The sequence below is a fragment of the Balaenoptera ricei genome, chromosome 15 (genome assembly GCF_028023285.1).
Source record: "Balaenoptera ricei isolate mBalRic1 chromosome 15, mBalRic1.hap2, whole genome shotgun sequence".
Classification (NCBI taxonomy): Eukaryota; Metazoa; Chordata; class Mammalia; order Artiodactyla; family Balaenopteridae; genus Balaenoptera; species Balaenoptera ricei.
The window spans coordinates 66,178,334-66,200,258 of record NC_082653.1 but is presented as its reverse complement, the minus strand read 5'-3'; the positions used below and the strand labels follow the sequence as shown (position 1 = coordinate 66,200,258).

Here is a 21,925-nt window from a genome sequence, read left to right as displayed (position 1 = left end):
CGCCCGGACTGCTTATGGACGCACTGTGGATGTGCGGGTGGTGTTCGCTAACTGGGGACACTGGAGAGAGCTCGTCTCAGCGCCGCAGGCCAGGAGCAAGGAGATCGCGCGGGGCTGCTTTCGGAACACTCAGCCTAGCCTGGGCCGGGGCGGGGCGGGGCTTGGACGCTCCGGGGGCGGGGCCTCCCGGGGGCGGGCCGGCCGGAGGGGCGGGGCCGCGGCGGCTGCAGCAGCGCGGGCCGGGCCAGGGGGCGCCTCGCTCGGCAGCGGCTCGCGAGTGCGATGCAGTGAGGCAGGACGGGCGGGCGCGCTGGGCTGGGGACACGGCTGCGCTGCAGAGATGTGACTCGGGCCGAGGGCCAGCAGGAGCATCGGCGCTGCGGGGCCGCGGGGGTCGGTGAGTGCGAGCCGCACCGGTGGGGTGGAGGGCGCTGCGGCGACCCCAGAAACTTTTCCCGCCGTGGACTTGAGAGGGTTGGGGTGGGGTCTGCTTCTTGTGCTTTTCTGAGGCCCCCCCCAAGGGGTTATTCTGCTGGGGGAGCTGGGGGATCAGGGTGGGGGGAACCACAGTGTGGCGGGAGACGAGCCGCAGAGGGCGGGGCGGGGGGCGGGGAGGGTCGGGACCTTTATGGGGGGAGGGGATGTACCCGGACCAGGTGGAGATCCAAGTCTCTGGGGAGGATCTGGGGGCGACCACAGGCAAAGGGCAGCTGGGACTGTAAGGGAGCCCAGGCGTGCCCGAGTGACTCCTGTGAGGGCAGCCGCGGGCAGGGCTGCGTGGCAAGCCCGTGGGGCCTGAGCACAGGCAGGGCAGACGGAGCCGGGGGCACAGGGGCCGAGCTGGGGGGTGAGCTGCCGCACCTGCCATAGGGGCTGGGGGCCGAGCTCGCAGCCGGCCGTGGGTGCGCACTGCGGGAAACGAGGGGACACCGCGGGCGAGAAGAGCTGAGCTCTGGGGCTGGGGGAAGAAATGAGGGGCGAATGCATACAATGGCGGGATGTTAGCGTTGCTGTTGCGGCCAAGCTAGAGGTGAGGATCAGCCCTGTGCTGCGTCCCCCCCCCCCCTTGGGGGACACGGGCTTCCAGCGCCAAGCACCCCGGGATCCCTACCGCCTGCACCCGCCTCGGCCTGGGGGAGCTGGCTAACCAGCCAGGGAGGGGGCGTACCGAGCTTACCACCGAGGACGGCTCCAGCGCAGCCCGCGGGTTTCTTACCCGGCTCTGTCACTCCCAGGCCTAGCCAACACCCCCCCCACACGCACACACCCACCCAACTTGTCCCCAGTTCGCTAAGGGGCGGCTCCTTGGAGCGCGGACAAAGGCCCCTGGAGTGTGGCGGGCAGCCGCGTCCCCGCCTGGGGCCCCGGGCCACGCGCCACATTGGCTGCCCAACTGCGCCAGCATGGGGTGGGGGGCACCTGAGCAGAGCCCCGGAGGAACTGGGAAATCCTCGCAAAGACAAGAGAAGTGGGGGAGGGACTTGGCGCAAAAGCTTTAGAACTTCAGCCGAGGAACCTTGATTCAGAAGTTTCCCCACGGGCGGGGGCTTTCTGGAGGATTTCAGACCTTGAGTTAAAACTGCATGCAAATAGGATGTAAATAGAATGCAAATGGTCGGTTGGGAGCCCTTCACTGGGCCAGTTTTGTACCTAGACTGCGGAGTGAACAGTTTCCTATCTGTTCCCTGCTCTGTCTGAAAAGGGGTCAGCTGAGTTGGGGAGGGAAAAGGTGGAAGTGGGAAGGAGTCGCCATTTGGGGCCCAGGCAGCAAGAAAAGCAGTTTTGTTAGAAAGAGAAGCTCAAAATCTTTATTGGGTAATGTGTTATTTCAGTAAATATGCCAGCTACAGAAGTGGCAGATAAGCCCCTGCTCTCAGGGCACTGGGGAGGTGGGTGAACACTAAATAAGTAAATAAACAGTAAGTAGAGAGAACTTCCGATTGGGATAAGGGCTGCCAGGAAAAGAAAGCAGAGTGCTGTAAAATAAAGTGACAAGAATATGTACACATAAGGGAAGACTGTTCTGGGGAGTGACATGTTAGTGGAGCCCCGCAATGGGGGAGGGGGCACTGACAGAGCAGGGGGAAGACTGAACCAGGCAGAGGGCACCGCAAGTGCAAAGCCTTGGAGGTGGGAATGAGCGTAGAGAAACTGAACAAAGGCCATTGTGGCTGGAGCTCATAGGCAGATGTGGAGAGCAGGGTTGGAAAGGGGATGGCAGGGACCAGCCAGACCACGATCTTTTGGGCCGTGGAAAGGAGTTTAGGTTTTATTCTCCTTGGACTGGTGAACCCTTGCAGGATTTGGAGTGGAAAGCCACGAGATCTGATTTTTAAACGCTCCCCTGACCTCTACAAGGAGACGAAAAGCAGCTTCCCTTTCCTTCTGCCTCTGGGGGTGGCAAGGCGCCGGGAGCCTCCGAAGGGGACCTGTGAGGACTGCTTTGAGCCTGGCTGGCCCTGTAAGCCTACGCCAGGGGTGGGTCAGGTTTTAAAACCCACTTCCCACTTTTAAGCAGTTTTTGTCCACCCTAAATGGCCCCCACCCAGAGCCCAACGCCCCATAAACACTTCCATGCAGAGCTTCCTGGGGGTTCTGAGTTAGTCACATTTTCTTCTCGGAATTACAGCCTTAGAGGAACCATCCACCCTGGAACCGGCAGCCAAGGATGCAATTTGCATTTAAATGATTGCTTTTATTTACAGGGTTGGAGCTGCTTTGCATATTCATGGATCACGGAGCCTGTGTTCTGGCAACCCTGTTTACTAACCTGTGAGGGTTATTAAATCCAAGGGCCCCCAGATAGGCTGGTGGTCTGGGCGGCCTTGGGAACTGAAGATTATGAGATGGTGTAACTTGCAAAAGATATCAAAGGGTTAGATTGCAGGTCTGGGAAATAGTTTAATGTCAGGAAACCTTGTAACAGTTTAATCCCTCTGGAGCAGGAAATGCACCAGCGGCTATAATGGGAGTGGGCAGGGACAGAGTGTGATGCTGGGGTGTGTGGGGGGACTGTCTCTGCAGCCTTATCCTGGCCCTCTGTCCAACAGAGCGAGTCCAATCAGGGGTGCAGTGGCCTTGAGGTCAGCAGCTGGGAGAAGTGGGTTCTAGTCCCAGCTCGGCCCATCAATTCCAGGAAGCCTCTGGCCAAGTTGCATTACCTCTTTGTATTCCCAACAGGACAATGGGAATCGTAATTGTAATAAGCCGGGACCCAGTGCTCCCTGTCTGCCATGCTGAGTACTTTCTAAGTACGTTTCACATCAGCCTTATGAAAGTAGCACTATTATTATCCTTGTTTTACAGAAGAAGAGACTGAAGGTCAGAGAGGTTAAGTGAGTAATGCCCAATGTCACACAGTTCTGTCTGACTTTCCTCCAACTGAGGTCTTCCACTCTTGAGGAGACTGATGGGAGTGTAAATCCTGTGCCAGGTATTCATCGGGTACTGAACTGTTAGACATGCCCAGGGCTAGGAAAGCCCCTCCAGATCTGTTTAGTTTTTCTTTCCCTTCCATGCTCCAGCGCCTCCCCCCTTCTTTAGAGAAGGTGGGTTTAAGATGCCTCTGCTGGTAGCTGCCGAGGCGAAGCAGGTCATAATGGTGTGTTCCAGAGCAGTTTTGTACATCTTGTGTCTGCTTTCATATGGGTGGATGGCAACGTGGGGATGCTAGTTCCCAGGAGAATGGCTGGTGACTGGTTTCTGGGTGTCTGGCTCTGACTCCTCAACAGGGACACCCAGTTTCAGGGCACGCAGGCTGGCCTCAGGTCCTCCAGCACCAGTTCCCCTCTGGAAAACTACCTTCACAGCAAGGCTCCCATTTAGAGCACCTGCTGTGGGGATCAGGAGAGTTTGGGAGTTTCCAAGGTAGACCACCCCCAAAGGCTTCTCCCCGTCACAACAACTCAGGGACCTCTTTGCTTGGTGTGTGACTGGGGAGGCTGGAAACCAGTGGTGGACAAACACCTGGGTGAGCCCCTGTTTCAGCCCCATCTCCATGGCAACCACCCCTCCTGGAAAAGCAAAGTCAGAAAAGCTCATAACCTCAGAGCATTCGCCAATCTTTTATTTAACAGACGCTTTATATAAGTGCTTACCCCATGTTACCTATTGTCCTAAACTCTAATTATTAATTATTTTAATCCTCACAAGAACCCTGCAAGATGGGTATTATCACCCCCATTTTGCAGATGAAGAAACTGAGACAAGTAAGGTTAAGTCAGCTGCCCATGGTCACAGGGTTCTAGCAAGTGCCAGGGGCAGAACTTGAAACCGGAAGTTTATACTGCTTGGCGAGGACTGAGCCTGGGAGAACCAGCCCTGCTTGTGGCGTTCAGGCAGGCAGCGCTGTCCTCGCACAAGGAATCTTGCCTGCATTCTTTCCAGCCTCTGCAGGCCCCAGCTTGCGAGAAACATGCTGCTCCAACACCTGCCGGTAGCTTCTGGCCCCTCTGCGGGGAGAGAGAGAGTGTGTGTGCGCGGGCCTGCATGTGCGATGCAGTGTTTTTAAGAGCATCTGAATGAGTCACATTTCTGGGAGCCTGGCTGGCAGCAAAGTAATTAGTATGTGAGCCGAGTCTTGCACATTCATCACTTTATTCATTACTCCTTTTGAGGAGCTGCATGCCTACATCCCACGGGTTTGTTGCCATGTATTCATCCCTTCCCAATCAGCCCTGCCTTGCGGCTGACTCCAAACCTCTAATCTGGTTTTGTGCAGTTTGGGGTTCCTGGAGAGCTGCTCCGTTCTCAGCAGCGGGGAGGCCCCAGGTGGCTGAGGGGGCAGGATGGGGCTTACCTGACAGTGGGTTAGATGGAGCGTGAGTGGGCACTGCCCCCTGGGCCTGGGGCAGGGATAGTGAGGCGGAAGGTGCCGGGCCATCGTCCAGGCTCCCCCACTGCATATGTTCGTGCTTCTCAAACCTCGGTGCACCCAAGCATCTGAGCACACCTGGAGCTTATCGTAGGGCTGTGGAAACACAGGTGGCCAGGCCCACTCCTGAGAGTCTGCATTTCTAACAAGCTCCCGAGCGATGCCACCGCTGTTGCCAGTCTGAAGATCAGACTTTGACTTAAGCCTCTCAGGCCCTCAGTCCCCTCCTCTATAAAATGACAATGAGAGCATCTTCCTGCCAGGTGACATGAGGGTTGGAGACCACGTTTAATCAGTTGATTGATTTAGTAACTGGGCCGTGAGCCCTGCCCATGTGCCAGGCACTGGGGAATCGGTGCAGAACAAGACAGACAAGAGCCTGGGTGTGTGGGATCAGACCAAAAGAGTAATAAAATAAAATATTTGAAAATTGTGGCACATGCTATGAAGATAAAGATCAGGAGTATTGGTGTAGAGCCTAAAGAGGCAGAGGGAACCTAATTTAGATAGACTGGCCAGCAAAGGTCTCACCGGGTGACATTTCCAGAGCCCTGGTCTGTAGTAAGAGCCCAGTAACAATAGTACAATTGTCTGTCTCCTGGCTCCACCGCTTTCTAGCTATGTGACCTTGGACAAGCCAACTGGCTTCTCTGTTTTATTTCCTGTGAAATGGAGATAGTAATAGCACTTGCCTCATGGTGTCATTGTCCAGATGATAAGGTATTAATATATGTGAAGTGCATAGAAGAGGGCCTGGAGCATGGTAAGCATTATGAGAGTTAACAGTCATTGTCGCGGTCACTATGGCAGTAATAGAAAACTCTGCAGGGCAGAATCCCCCAGAAATCCTAGATGAGCTGGACTCAGCTTCATTCCGTGAGGTGGTGTGTGGCCTTCCTCCTGTTCATCCTGGACATTGTTCTGTAGAACAATGGCTGTCACCTCATGGGCAGCTTTAGCAATGATAATGACCTACTTGGGACAGCTGGACCCTATCGAAGCCTCTGGCTGCCTAGATGTTGGGTAGGGAGGGCTTCCTGGAAGAAGAGGGCCACATCATGTGGGAGGTATAATAGAACTTCTTTGTTAGCAAGTCACATAAACCCGCCTCAAACCGGCTTAATCCAAAAAAGGGAAGTTAATTGGCTGCTAGAACTGCAAAGACCAGGGTATCTGGCTTCAGGCATAACTGAATCCAGTCTCTCTGTGTTTTAGGACTCTGGTCCATCACGTGGCCGTTACCTGTGGGTCAGCTTTACTCTCAGACAGGTTCTGTCCCTGTGATGGTAAATAGGTCCTCTCCAGCCCCAGGTGTACATCCTTTTAGCTTATTAACCCCGATAACAAGAGAAAAACTCTTTCCAGTTAATTCTAGCAAAAATCCTAAAGCTGATTCTCATGGGTCTGGTTGGGGCCAGGTGCCTGTTCATGAACCAGTCAGTGTGGCCAAAGGGTGGGCTAAATGCTCTGATTGGCCAGGCTGGGTCAGGTGCTTGCAGCTGGGGCTCGAGGCGGCTCTCCAAAGGAAAATCAGGAGCTGTCTTCAGAAATGAGAGAAACGGGCGCAGGACAACAAAAACAACAGCTGTCCCAGAAGGAGAGGGTTCCAACCTTAGGAATGAAAGCAGAAAGCAAGAGTGTATGTATTTCCCATGTCAGAAAGGAGTGGGAGCTGGAGACCTGGACCACAGCCATAAGAACCTGCACAATTTCAGAAGCTTGGTCACCATCTTGATATTTTCTTCATCCACATTGGTTTCCTGTTGTGGTTGGAAGGACAGTCAGGAAGGGGGACGAACTGGTGGAACCAAGTCCCAATTTGTAGGCAGGCCTGGAGAGAGGAGATTCCCCCAAGAGAATGAGTGGAGGCAGCTAAAGAAGGCCAAGTTCTTGCGAGGAAAGGACCCGGAGTGCAGGCCTGAGGCTGAGAGGCCTGGCTGGTTTCCTGGCTTCACCCTCATCAACTGTGTTCTCCAGTGTATAAACCAGGCTTTCTCAACCTCAGCACTGTTGACACGTGGGGCCGGATCATTCTTTGTGTTGAGAGCCATCTCAGGCATTGTAGGATGCTTAGCAACTTCCCTGGACTCTACCCACTAGATGCCAATTGCACCCCACCCTCCCCAGTTGTGACAACCAAAAATGTCCCTAGACATGCCTCAGTGTCCCTTGGGATCAAAATTGCCCCTGATTGAGAACCACTGGCCTGCAGGTGGGTGGGAGAGTTGGGGAGAGGGTTGGTGGTCAAGACTCCAGAAGCACATTCCTACCCGTCCTCTCCCAGCCACCCTGGAGGTGAGACTGGCTGATGTGTGACCTAGAGAGGCTGCATGGGGTGCGTCTTGTTGTCACTTGCTGAGAAGCCTCCTAATCACATTTGCCATTGATGAGAAGTCTAGGGGAAATCCACTGCGCTGTGTCGGGGGCCTGATGGCATTTTGTTCCAGCATATCCGGTTCTTAAATTTTGATTCCCAGTGTGCTCTTGTGAGATGCAGCTCTGGCTAGGACAGTATTTTTCCAAAGGTGGTACGTTGGGATATGCCAATGGGTATGCAACATGAGTTCCATCAACAAGTATTTCAATGTGTTGAGTTTTCTTTTGAGTCAATTTCAAGGACTTGGTGAGTCAGTTAAGTAAATAACTTACAGGGGCTTTGTAGACAAGGTGTAAATAGCTGAGGTGGCACTCCAGTGACTGAAGTAGCAGAGCCCCGAATAGTGGCAGGACCATGGGCCTGATTGCCAGTGTCTGGGGTGCTTGTTTCAGGAGCATCTCTTGCCAGATGCCCTCCGTTCCCAGTCTGCCTTCTTTCATCTATAGGCAAAGGAGCTGGTCCATATAGCACCAGGCTCCTTCTCATTCTGCAGCATCAATAATTTATCCCAGTTGATGGCCTTGCGGCCAAGGCAGGATCAGAGCCGCTCACCGTGTCCCATCAAGGAGCAGAGAGAGAGGTGGTCGATACCGCATTTACTTAAGAAAGCCCCAGGGATGTGCTGAGCTGCCCGGGAGGTGGCTGGTTACAGCCTCACTGTGGGTGGAGCTAAGGCCGTAAGTCTGGCTTAAGACGCCTGGGAACACGTCACTGCAGAGCTGTGCAGGCATGGCTTTCCCAAGGCCAGGCTCCCTCCAAAAGCAAGGAGCTGGGGGCTTCCCTGGTGGCGCAGTGGTTGAGAGTCTGCCTGCTAATGCAGGGGACACGGGTTCGAGCCCTGGTCTGGGAGGATCCCATATGCCGCGGAGCAGCTGGGCCCGTGAGCCACAACTACTGAGCCTGCGCGTCTGGAGCCTGTGCTCCGCAACAAGAGAGGCCGCGATGATGAGAGGCCCGCGCACCGCGATGAGGAGTGGCCCCCGCTTGCCGCAACTAGAGAAAGCCCTCGCACAGAAACGAAGACCCAACATAGCAATCAATCAATCAATCAATCTTTAAAAAAAAAAAAAAAAAAAGCAAGGAGCTGGTGGCAGTGGGTAGAGGAGAGTCCTGGTGAGAAGTCTCGTTCACTCAGTATTTAGGAAGCACCTAGTACGCTTTTATGCTAGTACTTGACCAGCGGTGCTCATCCTGGTGATTTTCCCCCCAGGGGACACTGGCAGTGTCTAAAAACTTGGGAGGTTGTCACAATTGGGGGAGGGGGTGTGCTTCAGTCACCTAGTGGGTAGAGGCCAGTGATGGTGCTACACATACATCCTGCAATGCACAGGACAAACCCCAAAACAGGGAAGAATCAGGTCCGAGGCTGAGAAACCCTGGTTTATGCTGATGAACGAGACAGACAGTGTCCCTGTCATCCTGTAGCTAGTGGTGAAGAAAGGCAGGAAGGGAGGAGAGGAGGAAGGGACAGGAGAAACAAAGTAAACAGGCAAAAAGATGACAGATACGATTAGAGCTAAGAAATAGATGAGAGGCACTGGGGGAGGGGATGGGGGTGCGACCTTGGCCAAGGTCTGAGTGGGTGACATTAGAGCTGAGACCAGTGTGGGGAGGAGCAGCTTTCCATAAAAGCAGGGTGCGGAGGCTAGTCTAAGCAGAGGCAGCAGGAGGGGAAGACGAGACTGGGGGTAATAAGCCCACCTCCCGGCTGCTGTGTGGACTCCGTGAGGCACGGAGGCATCCGCTGCAGAGGTGGGCTGGCTGGAGTAAGAGGATGGGTTCTCAGCAGATATTTGTGGGAGGGGTGGGATGTGCGAGGGGAGAGGAGGGAAAGGGTGGAACCCAGGAAGACCGTTCACGCTACATTTGAAACGCTGGGAAGCTTCTAAGAGGGGATGCGTCTAGGAGCTGAGTGGTGTGACCTTGGGCAGGTGTCCCAACCTCCTCAAGACTGTTGCGTCACCGGTGTGAGGACTGGACGTGTCGAGTGCCTGGCCGAGCGTGAGTCATCGGTAAATGTCCGCTGTTAGCGCTGAGAGACTGAAACGGGTGGTGCGTGCCCCTCTCCCAGCAAGCGCTCGGCCCATGACCATCTCTTCAAGTCTCATTTTATTCCCTGATTTTTGAAGAGGTCAGACATGGCCTCAAATTCAAAGAATAGGAAAGAGTATTCAGAGAAAGTGAGTCCCCCTCGCATCCTCTCCTCCAGCCACTAGCACTGACGGTTCACGGCTGTTCACTGAGCCCGGACTAGGGGGCAGATGGGGGCCGAAATCCACCCCCCCTTCTCCAGGCTGTGCTGCCTGGAGAAGGGGGCTGGCGGGTTCGAAGTGAGGTGGGTCTTCTTAAAGAAGTCAGGAGAGTGGGAGTCTTACAATGAATTGGTCTTTTCCCCCCAACTCTTCTGGAACGTTCACGGTGTCAGAGAGAAAGATGAGAACCCACCAGGTGCTGGCTTTCCTCCTGCTCTTCGTGATTGCCTCCGGGGCCTCTGAGAACACCAGCACGTCCCGGGGCTGTGGGCTGGACCTTCTCCCTCAGTACGTGTCCCTGTGCGACCTGGACACCATCTGGGGCATCGTGGTGGAGGCGGTGGCGGGGGCGGGCGCCCTGATCACACTGCTCCTGACGCTCGTCCTCCTGGTGCGCCTGCCGTTCATCAAGGACAAGGAGAAGAAGGACCCCGTGGGCCTCCACTTCCTCTTCCTCCTGGGCACCCTGGGCCTCTTTGGCCTGACGTTCGCCTTCATCATCCGGGAGGATGAGACCATCTGCTCCGTCCGCCGGTTCCTCTGGGGCGTCCTCTTCGCGCTCTGCTTCTCCTGCCTGCTGAGCCAGGCGTGGCGCGTGCGGAGGCTGGTGCGCCACGGCAAGAGCCCGTCGGGCTGGCAGCTGGTGGGCGTGGCCCTGTGCCTGATGCTCGTGCAGGTCATCATCGCCATCGAGTGGCTGGTGCTGACCGTGCTGCGCGACGAGAAGCCGGCCTGTGCCTACGAGCCGATGGACTTCGCGATGGCCCTCATCTACGACATGGTACTGCTCGTGGCCACCCTGGGGCTGGCCCTCTTCACGCTGTGCGGCAAGTTCAAGAAGTGGAAGCAGAACGGGGTCTGCATCCTGGTCACGGCCTTCCTCTCCGTGCTCATCTGGGTGGCCTGGATGACCATGTACCTCTTCGGCAATGCGGAGCTGCGCCAGGGAGACGCCTGGGGAGACCCCACCTTGGCCATCACGCTGGTGGCCAGTGGCTGGGTCTTCGTCATCTTCCACGCCATCCCAGAGATCCACTGCACCATCCTGCCCGCCCCGCAGGAGAACACACCCAACTACTTCGACACGTCGCAGCCGAGGATGCGGGAGACGGCGTTTGAGGAGGACGTGCAGCTGCCGCGGACCTACATGGAGAACAAGGCCTTCTCGATGGACGAGCACAACGCAGGTAAAGTGGGCACCGCCCCGCTGGGTTAGGCTGTTCTTCGCAAAAGTGCGCTCTCCTTTTTTTCCACTGGGGGTCGGTGGTCCTGGGGACGGTCCTGGCAGATCAGAGCCTACGGACATTGACCGCTGTGCTGAAACTGGCCCAGAGATGCATTCTTATTTAGCACTGTCAACTAATTTAGTATAAAAAGCCAGGTTTCTGGCCTTTTTTGCAAAGTTGGATCTGGCAGTGCTGGGCTGCCATTCCCACCTGGCAGCAATCGTGTGACGCTGGCTGGAAAGGCTCTGTCTCTTACCCCTCGCCGAGTTGTGGTGGCCCTTTAGGTGGGGATCCACTTTCCCTTCACCACACTCCCTGTCCCGGCCGCTATAACATATCAACATGAAGCCCCTCACCCCCTGGAAGTGTTTAAGTTTGCAGCCCATGTGCTAGATGGATGAAGGGGATGGTGAGGGGCAACATTCCAATCCCCTCCCCTACCTCTGTCTCCAGGAGTGTATGAATTTGGGCCCTGGAGTAGGATGTCTGGGTTGGGATCCTGCCTCTGCCGCTTCCTAGATGTAAGGCTTTGTGTACCCCATAGACCTGTTGAGAGAGGTGACATACTGAGGGGCTCCCACGGCACCTGGCTTGTTGGATGTGCATCTTGGTTGGGTTCCCCTGAAAGCAGAGCCTGCGATGTTGTAGGTGGTTTACTTAGGAGGTGGCCCCCGCCAGGGAGAACGAGGCTGGGAAGGCAGAAACGCCAGAACAAGAGCATCAAAGAGCTGGTTACCGCCATGGGTAGCTGGGGCTCATCCCTGCCAGGGACACGTGTAGAACCTCAGAATCGATCTCTCTCCTATCTCCCACTGTCATGAATGTCTCCCAGGGCTCCTGTAAATGGGCTGAACAAGTTCCATTAGCCCGCACAGCAGAAAAGAGATTTGGTGGGCACTTCGAGTGGAGGTGGTCTGAGCACCCAGGCTGTCTGCCACCGCTGCGGCGGGATTCCCAAGAGGGAAGGGCCGAGAGGAGGCGGCCCAGGCCCCAGGTGCCCCTGCTGTAGATGCTGGAGAACTGTCTCTTACAATTGTTGCTTAAAGCAAGTCGGCTGAGCTCCCAACACTTGAGATTAATTAAAATTGCCTTTTCCCAGTTACCTAAAAATTTATCAGGAGCTACAGTAATAATAGCAGCAGTACCAGCAGCAGTAGTAATAATTAATTACCTAGTATAATCATTTATTGAACACTACCTACATGCCAGGCACTATTCTAACTTCTTAACCTGCGTTATCTCATTAGTTCACACCTCCACCTGATGAGGTAGGGTCTGTTATTATCCCCATCTTACAGATGAATAAATGGAGGCTGTAAGAGGTTCAGTCTTGCCTGATGACATACAGCTAGGAGGTGGCCCATTCCAGATGGCCGTGGTCCCCTTTTCTGTGATGCTCACCCAGGTGCCTGGGCAGTGCCCACTGTCTGGTCATACTACGAAGTCAGCCTTGTTGGGTTGAGTGCCGAGGCCCAGAGCACAGCCACCCACCCCTGCAGGCAGGGGGAAGCACATCAAGCCACCAGGTCCTCCAAGGCCACCCTCAGCCCTCCTCCCCACCAGGATGTGCCCAGCTGCTTCTGATCCCCTGCTCCTGGCCAGACCCACTGGAGAGAAGGACAGACTTTCCCCCCCTCCTGCAACCCCACCATGGGTAGAGTCAAACGTCCTGGTGTGGCCTTTATCAGAGCTGCTCTCTTCTTACTGGAAAGCCCCAAGCCTGCAAGCCTCTGTTTGTCAATAGATTTGGCAGGGATGAGCCACAGCTCTGGTGGGGCTGGCTCTGTGGATTGCCAGGAGAAGATGAGGGTCAGAATGGGGGTCATCACTCACTGGGAGGCCAGAGGGCCCCTCAGGGCATGTGATGAGCAGAGGCCAGGCTCCTGGCCAGCTCCTGGGGTCCTGGCGGAGCCACCTCTTCCTTGGCTTCTCCTGGAATAGGATCCTCTGTATCTGAGACCCATGGACTCCCCTTGGACCTCAAAGGTAACAGGAACTCCTGAAATGGATGTAAATTTTTATACATTCAACTGGGAATTAGTCTATTGCTTTGTCAGATTCTCAAAGCCATTCATAATCCCCAGAAAGTTAAGAACCAGTGTTGTTGAACCTGATAATCTAGTTTACTTGCAGTGAAAGGGGGGTGCTAGAACTACACAAGTAGTAGGGGCTTCAAAAGTAAGGATGGCTAACCCCTACTGGGTGCTTACCATGGACCAGGTACCATTCTGAGCATTTTAGCGGCTAATCTCATTTAATCCCTACAATAACCCAGTGAGGTCCATTTTACAGACAGCAAACTGAGGCACGGAGAGGCTGAACAACTTGCCCAAGAGGCAGAGCCAGGATTTGAACCCAGGCGGCCTGACTCGAGAGCCCACACACTGATCACTCTGCCACAGAATTTCTCTTCTCTTCTTAAAGCACTTTAGTGTCCCTCATCTCACAGATGTGTCAGGCCACTCTGAGAAGACAGGGATTATAAGTCCTATTTTACAGAGCAGGAAACTGAGTCCAGGAGTGTCAGGCAACTTCTTCAGGCTCACAGCAGGGCTCACAGCAGAGCAGGGAGAGAGAAGGTTGGTTTTCTGAATCCCGTGCATCCTTTCTTGTGAAAACGCATCCAGTACGTCACATCCATGTAAGATCCAGAGATCTAAGGGATTTGTGACCCACGTCAGTACCAGCAGTACCAGTGCTGGCACAGGGCGTGATGGGGTCTCCAGAGGTGCCCCACGGGCCCGTCTGTTTCAAACACTATGTTCCAAAGCCAAGGAGGTTGTCCCTCCTTCCCCTCTTTATTTTCCAAAACAAAAATACCTTTATTATTCCTTTCTGATGAGAAAAGATCAACAATAATCAGGTAGGAGTTCAGCAAGTGAAAATAATAAAAATTGCTCAGAATCCCATTGCCCAAAGGCAACTGCTGCTGACTGTTTGCTCTCATCTTGCCAGACATCTCTTGATGAGCGCGCACACACACACACACACACACACACCCCAATCCCGTAGAGCAGTTCTTAACCTGTCTGCACGTTAGAATCTCTTGGGCGGCTTTAAACAAATTACCAGTGCCTGTCCCTCATTCTGATTGAGTAAGTCGGTTTGGGCTTAGGTATTTTAAGCCCTGCAAGTGCTTCTAAGATGTAACCAGGTTGAAACCACTGGTCTAAGTGGTTTTCTGCTGTGTGCTTGCTTAAAACAACAGTATATCATGGAGGGAGGCCTTTCCAGGTCAGCGACAGCAGAGCTACAGTATCCTTTTCACGAGGCAGAGATTTCTAGGAGGTACCATAATTTATTTTTCTGATCTTAGCTGGTGAATATTCTGCTCGTTTCTGGCTTTCCGTATAAGTAATGCTGCAATGAACGTTCTTATCCATTCATGTTTGTGCCCTTGATCAATTAACTCCTACACATGCGTCAAAAGAGTCTGCACCTTTCAATCTTGATACATACTGCCAGATGCCACCCCACAGAAAGGTGGACTAATTTAGTCTCCCCTGAATAATTATATGAGAGCCCCATTTCCCCACCTCTTCACCAACCTTGGATGTTGTCAGACTTTTTTTAACAGCCCAATTTTGCATCCTCCCAAATGTGTGTCCGCCAAAATTCACATGGGCACGAGGCAAAGCCAATTCCCGTGGAAGGCTCACAGGGAGAGGCTAAATTGTCATCCTGGCTAGGACTGTCTTTGTTCTAGAAACACTACTTTGCTGGCTGGGGAATGCCTGGGCACCCTCCCTTGCCATGGTGAGAACAGCTGTTCTCATCTTTGGTCTGACCTCAGCCAGCTTGTATTTTAGGGAACCAGGCCCCACAAGGGGCCTTACCCGGGAGCTGCAATTGGCCCTCTTTCTCCTGTATTTTATCTAGCCAGCCTTTCAGGCTCTGTACCCTTGAGAGTCCATCCCTGAAGTCGAGATGGGAAGGGCATTCCCCAGGCTGGCCTGTGGCTCAGCCACTGCTCCCTTATTTCCTTCCCCCAGTGAGACCCCAGATATGTAGGACTTCACCGGCCTGCTGTTTCTTAATGAGTATCAACAAGGCATGAGGGGGGCTTCCCTGGTGGCGCAGTGGTTAAGAATCTGCCTGCCAACGGGTTCGAGCCCTGGTCCGGGAAGATCCCACATGCCGCGGAGCAACTAAGCCCGTGTGCCACAACTACTGAGCCTGCGCTCTAGAGCCCGCGAGCCACAACTACTGAAGCCCACGCGCCTAGAGCCCGTGCTCCACAACAAGAGAAGCCACCGCAATGAGAAACCCGCACACCGCAACTAGAGAAAGCCCGTGTGCAGCAACAAAGACCCAACTCAGCCAAAAATAAATAAATAAGTTAATTAATTAATTAATTAGAAAACAAGGCATGAGGTACGTGATAGAAGATGAAAATACACTGAAGGATATAGCACTTCAGATCACATTTTGGAAAACGTTAACACGGTACGTTAAATGTTCACCTTTCAAAGGAGCAAGAAAGAAAGGGGTTCTTTCTTCTGTTAGGGGATTTGGGCTCTCTGATCTCATTAGGCCAAGGGCTATTTAAACTCTGCCCCTTCGCTTCCCAGTGGAAGGCCCTGTGTCAGCTTTGGGGGCAGGGCGAATCTCGCCTCACTTGCAGAGTCTGAACAGGAGAAGACTGGCATTTAGCCTATGATCTTAGATTCCTGTTGGGACCTCCTTATGGATGAGCCCTACTTGCCTTTCAGAGCTGACCCAGGTCAGAGTGGAGTGTTAGTTGGGATTCTTGAAGTTGCAAATAATAAAAAATCTGATCTGAAGCAATTTAAGCAAAACAACACAAAACAACAATGAACTAAGGTACTGGGGGTCAGGCTTCAGAAATGGATAGATCCAGGAAGCTCAAGTGATGACAAGATTTGGTCTCTCTCCATCTCTTGGCTCTGTTAGAATCCTGGCAGTGCACGGCTCTAGGCTTACACAGAGTCCCAGCAGAAAAGAGGAACATTTCCCAGGATGCTTGAGTAAAAATCCCAGAATTAGCTCTGACTGGACCTGATTGGCCAGGCCCCAATCATATGCCCACCTCAAGGCCAGGGGAGGAGACAGTTGTGGCCAATACTCAGGACCTAGAATGTGGGAGGGATGTTTACCAGAGGAGAACAGCAGATAACCACTACACAGAGGGATCCTTGGGCCAAGGCATCCCACAGATGGCCTGTAGAGTCTAGCCTTTGTTTTTTGAAGCGAATGGTTTAGAGCCAGATTCCGCCACCATAGCCGGCAGGGTCTCTGCAGTATGAGGAAAGCTGTGCTGTTTGGAGCTCCCTCTCTTCAGGGAGGCCTCGGCTAGGAATTGGGACTAGGGAGAGTCCATGCACTCTGTGCCCTCGGCCGCTTCTCTGCTTCCCAGGAAGGTCATCTTCTTGTCAGCCTGTGCATGGGAGCTCTTGAAGGCTTGGAGATGCTAAAGCAGGGTCTGTTTTGGAACATGCATTCCCCACCCTGCCTTGGTTCAGTCTGGGCTGAGCTGCCCCTAATGCAGGGGTCCCTAACCCCCAGGCCTCAGACTGGTAGTGGTCCTTAGCGGTCCGTGGCCTGTTAGGAACAGCAGGAGGTGAGCGGCAGGCCAGCGAGCGAAGCTTCATCTGCCGCTCCCCAACGCTCCCCATCGCTCCCCATCTCTCCCCATCGCTCCCCAATGCTCCCCATCTCTCCCCATCGCTCCCCACCTCTCCCCATCGCTCCCCATCGCTCCCCAATGCTCCCCATCGCTCCCCATCTCCCCCCATCGCTCCCCATCTCCCCCCATCGCTCCCCACCTCTCCCCATCGCTCCCCATCTCTCCCCATCGCTCCCCAATGCTCCCCATCTCTCCCCATCGCTCCCCATCTCTCCCCATCGCTCCCCAATGCTCCCCATCGCTCCTCATCGCTCCCCAACACTTGAATTACCATCTGAACCATCCCCCCACCTCCAGCCCCGCTCCAGCCCCCACCCTGCCCCTGGTCCGTGGAAAAATTGTCTTCCATGAAACCGGTCCCTAGTGCCAAAAGGTTGGGGACCACTGCCCTAATGTCACTTAAATTCAGATTGCTTCTAAGTAACTAAATGTGGTAGTTAAAAACAAAGTATTTGGAGCCAGAATAGTGTGATGGTCAAGAACACAGATTCTCTCTGCTTGGGTTCAAATGCTGGTTCTTACCAGCTGTGTGACCTTAGGCAAGTTACCTAATCCCTCTGTGCCCCATGTAAAATGGCATCTCACAATTGAGAAAGACTTTTGTTTTGATTTTTTTATAGTGCTTCTTGTTTCTCTGTTATTTCTTAATGGACTATTTTTTAGAGCAGTTTTAAGTACAGAGAATTTGAACAGGAAGTACAGGGAATTCCCACCTGCCCCCTCCCCTGGTTTTCCCTATTATTAACAACTTGCATTAGTGTTACATTTGTCGCAGTGGATGAATCAATATTGATACATTATTATTAATTAAAGTCCATAATTAACATTTTAGAGGTCACTCTTTGTACAGTTCTATGGGTTTGGACAAATGCATGATGTCATGTCTCCACCATTATAGTATCACCCAGAATAGTTCCAATGCCCTAAAAATTCCCTGTGCTCCCCCAAACCTTTGGCAATCACTAATCTTTTCACTGTCTCTGTAGTTTAGCCTTTTCCAGAATATTGTAGTTGGAATCATACAGTGTGAGTTTTTACCGCCTGGCTGCTTTCACTTAGTAATATACATTTCACGGTTCCTCCAGGTCTTTTTGTGTCATCTGATTTTTCTTCACCAAAAAAAGGAAATTTAGATGTCTAAAAGTACACTGCAAATAAGAAACACCATTTACTCTCCTTTCAGAGGTAGAAAGTGATGACGTATTTTGCTATCTTTGCTTCAGATCTCCCTTTTTTTCCTGTCTAGAAATGACCCCACTCATGTGTCTGGGGCCCCTCTGTCCTCTTCCCCGTCACTTTCCCCTGAAGACGTCCGACCTCTACCATGTACTTGTGGTCCAGGTTCTCAGGGTTGCCCACCTCTGTGTGTATCCAGAAACCGTGTTGGACAGTGTGGTGTTGAACTTGTCAGGGATGGCACTCGGTAGTGAGGAGGTCTTTTGTCAGAAGAGACCTTCTGAGGGATGCAGGCGCTCCCACATCACCCATGGCCCACGGGGGCAGGGGAAGGCCGGGCAAGGCTCTACCCGGGGTCCCCTCCCTGAGAGCCGCCTGCGCCCTGGATTCTGCAAACTCCCCAACCCCCCTGAGACGGGTCAGGCTCCAAGAGAGCCAGAGAACAAAGCGCCTTTGTGACTTTTGTTTTGAATCTGGCTTGTGACAAAGGCGAGGGGTGGGGGTGGGGGGTGTGTGCCTGGAGCGTGGTGTTGATGCAGGGGAAGAAAACAAAATTCAAAATTGTGTCTTTTTTTTTTTTTTTTTTGGTGTTGCCTTTCCCTCCCTCCCTCAGCTCTCCGAACAGGATTTCGCAATGGCAGCTTGGGAAACAGACCCAGCGCTCCGTTCAGAAGTAATGTGTATCAGCCAACGGAGATGGCGGTTGTGCTCAACGGGGGGACTGTAAGTATCATGAGGTGATGTTTTGGCAGGAAGCCTAGGAGCGGTCGGTGCTGGGGGGCAGCTTTGATGGGGACACACCGCTCCGTGGAGGTGGCTTACAGGGCTGCAAAGCCAGCGGCTCACGTCGACACCCCTTGCGGCTAGGATGCATGCGGTGCTTCTGTGTTTCTTCCTTCCTCTCGACCCCCTTTCTCCATGCACGGAACATCCACCTGTACTTAGCTGACCGTCTGTAGATTCGTTTGAAAGAGTCCCTGTTTCTTGGGGCTCTTGCACCCAGTGAATTCTCTGGTTTTCATTATACAGAAGGTGCCCCCCTCCATGCTCTCCTTCAGAAGTGAGTTTTAGGAAAAGCCCAGAGTTACGAAACCTTGGCAGATTTTGCTGGCATCCAACCTAGTTGAGCCCTCCGTCCCCTGCTCCTCGCCTCCACACCGTGCCCCAGCTGGGTACTGGGTTCCCCCAACCCCACTTCTTAAAAAATTTCTGAAGAAACTGAAGTAATTATCATTTCTCTCCCGCGAACACAAAAACAGGTTTACTATCTGATGCCAAACAGACATTCAGCAGAATTGTCACCATTTACATTTTGCCTCCGTGGACTTACATCATTTTCTTTCTCTAGCAATCTAAAAGCTCACTCTCATTCCTATATTTAATTTCCAAACATAGCTACATGCTTCTTTCAGAAACAACACATGAGCCAGTTTACACGTGTAAATTGGATTTCCATTCTTTATATTATGTGCCAATTCCATAACTCACCCTGAACTTTTTTTGTTTTCAATGTGAGTCAGGGATGGTCTTTGATCTCTAGAGGGAACTCTGGTTTTCCTGGCCTTCAGACGGTATGCGATGCCTCAGTTTGCATTGGTGTGGAATGGGCTCAAGCAAGCAGGCTCACGGATTGCGTTTGTGAAGACCCCCAGCCATCCACTGGCCTGTTCATTGTTGGGCACCAAGAGAAGCCTAAGTTTCAAGCATTCGGCCTGTGTTTTAATAAATTTAGTTAGAAAACAGCCCCATCAGTCATTCTTATCATTCTGATAAACCCTCTGATCAGTCATTCTTAAGCCCCCCTGGTCCGGTCAAGGCCAGTGTGCATAAAAACACCCTGGATTTAGAAAGTGAGGTGGGGTTCTGGGTAAAGAAACATATTTGTTCAGGTTCATGATTATGGAAAAGGGCAGCTGGCCTTCCCAAAAATGGAGCATCGTATATCACACATAGTGGTTGCTGCTTTTCCTGGGAATCATTCAGCCCAGAAAAGACAAGGTAACTTATCAATGGTACATTGTTAACAAACTGGTTTCTGACATTGACGTTGCAAAGCACGGAGTTCTTAGTGTGTTATTCCTGTTTCCAGATCCCAACTGCTCCGCCAAGTTACACTGGAAGACACCTCTGGTGAAAGACTTTAAGTTCCAGAGAATAAGAATCTCTCTTACCGATTTTATTCCCTGGCCGTGTCTTTCTTGAGGGAGAAATCAGTAACAGTAGCTGAACAAGGCCGCCTCGCAGCCAGGAGATTTGGAAATCCTAGACAAGGGGATTTTGTGTAAATGTGAACACTGCTGAACTGAAAAGCTAACACCGACTGCCCTCCCCTCCCCTGCCCCTCACACACACACACACACACACACACACACACGCACGCACACACACACACACACCTAATACCAAACCAACCTCAAACCCTGCAAACTAAAGCAAAGCTAATTGCAAATAGGATTAGGCTCATTCGAACATGTGGCTGGGAAGACTGCTTCATCCTCTGGGTGTAGAACAGAACCAAGTTCACAGCCAGTGGGCCAGGCTGATGTTGGTTGAACATGGAGATCCCACACCATCGCCCCTCCCCAGCAAGTGCTGGACCTCAGGCAGCCTCTTGGAGATGACCATTTCACTGAGGAGGAGGAGGAGGAATTGTGGCTTTCCCACAGGGCTGCCTCTTAGTTTTCACATTTCAGGGGGGTCAGGGGCAGTTAAGGAGACTGTGAGTGTGATTCCGAGGCGAGGCCCAACCGAATCATGGGGAGAGCTTTAAAAGCAGTGGTGGAGGGGGCCTGCCACGTGCCAAAGAAGAAAAGGCTGTCTGGGAGTTGAAGGGACCATCACACTTAGAAAGTGGCAGCCAGCCCCTGTTCCTTCTCTGGGCCTCTTGCTCTGCCGTCGATGGCAGGAAGCAAGCATGCCTCCTTCTGCGGGGCAGTTTCTGGCTGGGGCAGCCGTCTCTCCCCTGATCACCTCTCCCTCTTCCCTCCTCATGAGTCTTCCTCCAGCCCTTCCCCAGTTCTATCCCCATGTCCATTTCAAAAGCTCAAACGGGGCCACCAGCTCAAAGTGCACTAGCTTGGCCAGGAGGCCAATGCCACAGCAGATTTTCCATGATGCTGTCACCTGGCAGGGGTGCCCCAGGGTGGAGAGGTAACGCCTGCTGCCTAGGAAGCAGTGAGTTCTTGGGTCTTCTACGCGGATGTAGTGAAAGGTCCAGGGTGGGGTGGAGCACGTGAGGGTTTCTTGCTGCTTTGGGGAGGGTATGGGGGACATTTTTGTCTTGGTTTTCTGCAAGTTCCATGAAAATGGTTCTCTTCAAAGCCCATTGTTTCTGTCATGGTTTCCGTCTGTCCTCAGCAAGTCATTCCTTTATTTGGCATTTCGAACATCTCGGCCATTAAAAGCCCCATGTTCTCTGCACTGTTTGGCCAGTATAATCGCTAGCAATGATTCAAAGCAAAGAGTTTTAACCTGACGGCATGGAATGTATAAATGAGGGTGGGTCCTTTTGCATATACTCTAATCACTGTATTGCTTTTTTCTATAAAACCAACCCATAAGCCTTTAACCTTTAAAGAAAATGAAAAAGGTTAGTGTTTGGGGGGGGAAACTGACCTCTTCATAAGCCGATATGTCTGAGCTGAGTATGTTTTAATAAACCTTCTGATTTTTCTCGAGGCCCTAGTCTGCTGTGTCCCATCCTCGCCCTCCCCCGCCCGCATCCTTGCAGAGCACCGGGGTAGCGAGGCCAATCTGGCCACCCCTGTGTAGCCCTCCTTCACATTAGCGCAATTCTGTGTGTTGCCAGCATGGGGAAGAGGGAGCGTGGCACCAGAATGCCGCCCCTACCTGACCTTCGGGAAGCGCCCGCCTGCCCCACCCCCGGAGCACGTGCCTGCTTCTAGGGAGAGAATCCCATCCCAGCCCTCTGTGCTAGGAGGGCCACTGGGTGGGCTGGAACTTGGAGTATGGGGGCGGGGGGTGGAGGGAGAGAAGCTAGGACCCGGGGTGGAGGCGGATGCATGCAGACCCAGAATTCTGAAAATCACAGAAATCTCCGAACACCTCGGTCCCATCTGGTGAAAAACGGCCGTGTTCCACGTTCTCGTGCCGGGAAACGGTCGCTCACCCACACTCCCTGGACTCCTTCAGAGCTCTCTGATCCCATCAGCGACTCAGGCTGCAAGAGCCCCCCTTGCAGAGGGGAGAGCAAACATGGTCACGTCCTCTCTAAGTTCTTGGCGGTCCAGGCGTGTCAGGTGGCGCAGCATAGATGGCTACAAGCGGAAAGGAACGTTTCACCACCGTAGAAATGGAACCGGCTTTGAGCCACAGGAAACCTCACTTAATGAGACCTTTTTCTTTTCTTTTCTT

The 21,925-nt window shown here is 53.0% G+C and overlaps 1 protein-coding gene across 1 annotated transcript; it reads left to right on the top strand.

Moving 5' to 3' along the window:
• The first annotated feature begins 235 nt into the window (after positions 1-235).
• GPRC5B (G protein-coupled receptor class C group 5 member B) lies at positions 236-21,228 on the top strand. Its single transcript, XM_059898349.1, has 4 exons — positions 236-397; positions 9,676-10,689; positions 18,165-18,274; positions 19,641-21,228. The coding sequence occupies exons 2-4, from the start codon at positions 9,684-9,686 to the stop codon at positions 19,683-19,685; spliced, it is 1,161 nt and encodes a 386-aa protein (XP_059754332.1). The 5' UTR covers positions 236-397; positions 9,676-9,683; the 3' UTR covers positions 19,686-21,228.
• The last annotated feature ends 697 nt before the right edge of the window (positions 21,229-21,925 follow it).

Bases quoted from the DNA above. Each gene is read 5' to 3' on its own strand.
- GPRC5B (XM_059898349.1), top strand. From the start codon at position 9,684: ATGAGAACCCACCAGGTGCTGGCTTTCCTCCTGCTCTTCGTGATTGCC. The intron at 10,690-18,164 runs GTAAAGTGGGCA...TCCCTCCCTCAG, and splicing joins GATGGACGAGCACAACGCAG to CTCTCCGAACAGGATTTCGC. The intron at 18,275-19,640 runs GTAAGTATCATG...TCCTGTTTCCAG, and splicing joins TTGTGCTCAACGGGGGGACT to ATCCCAACTGCTCCGCCAAG.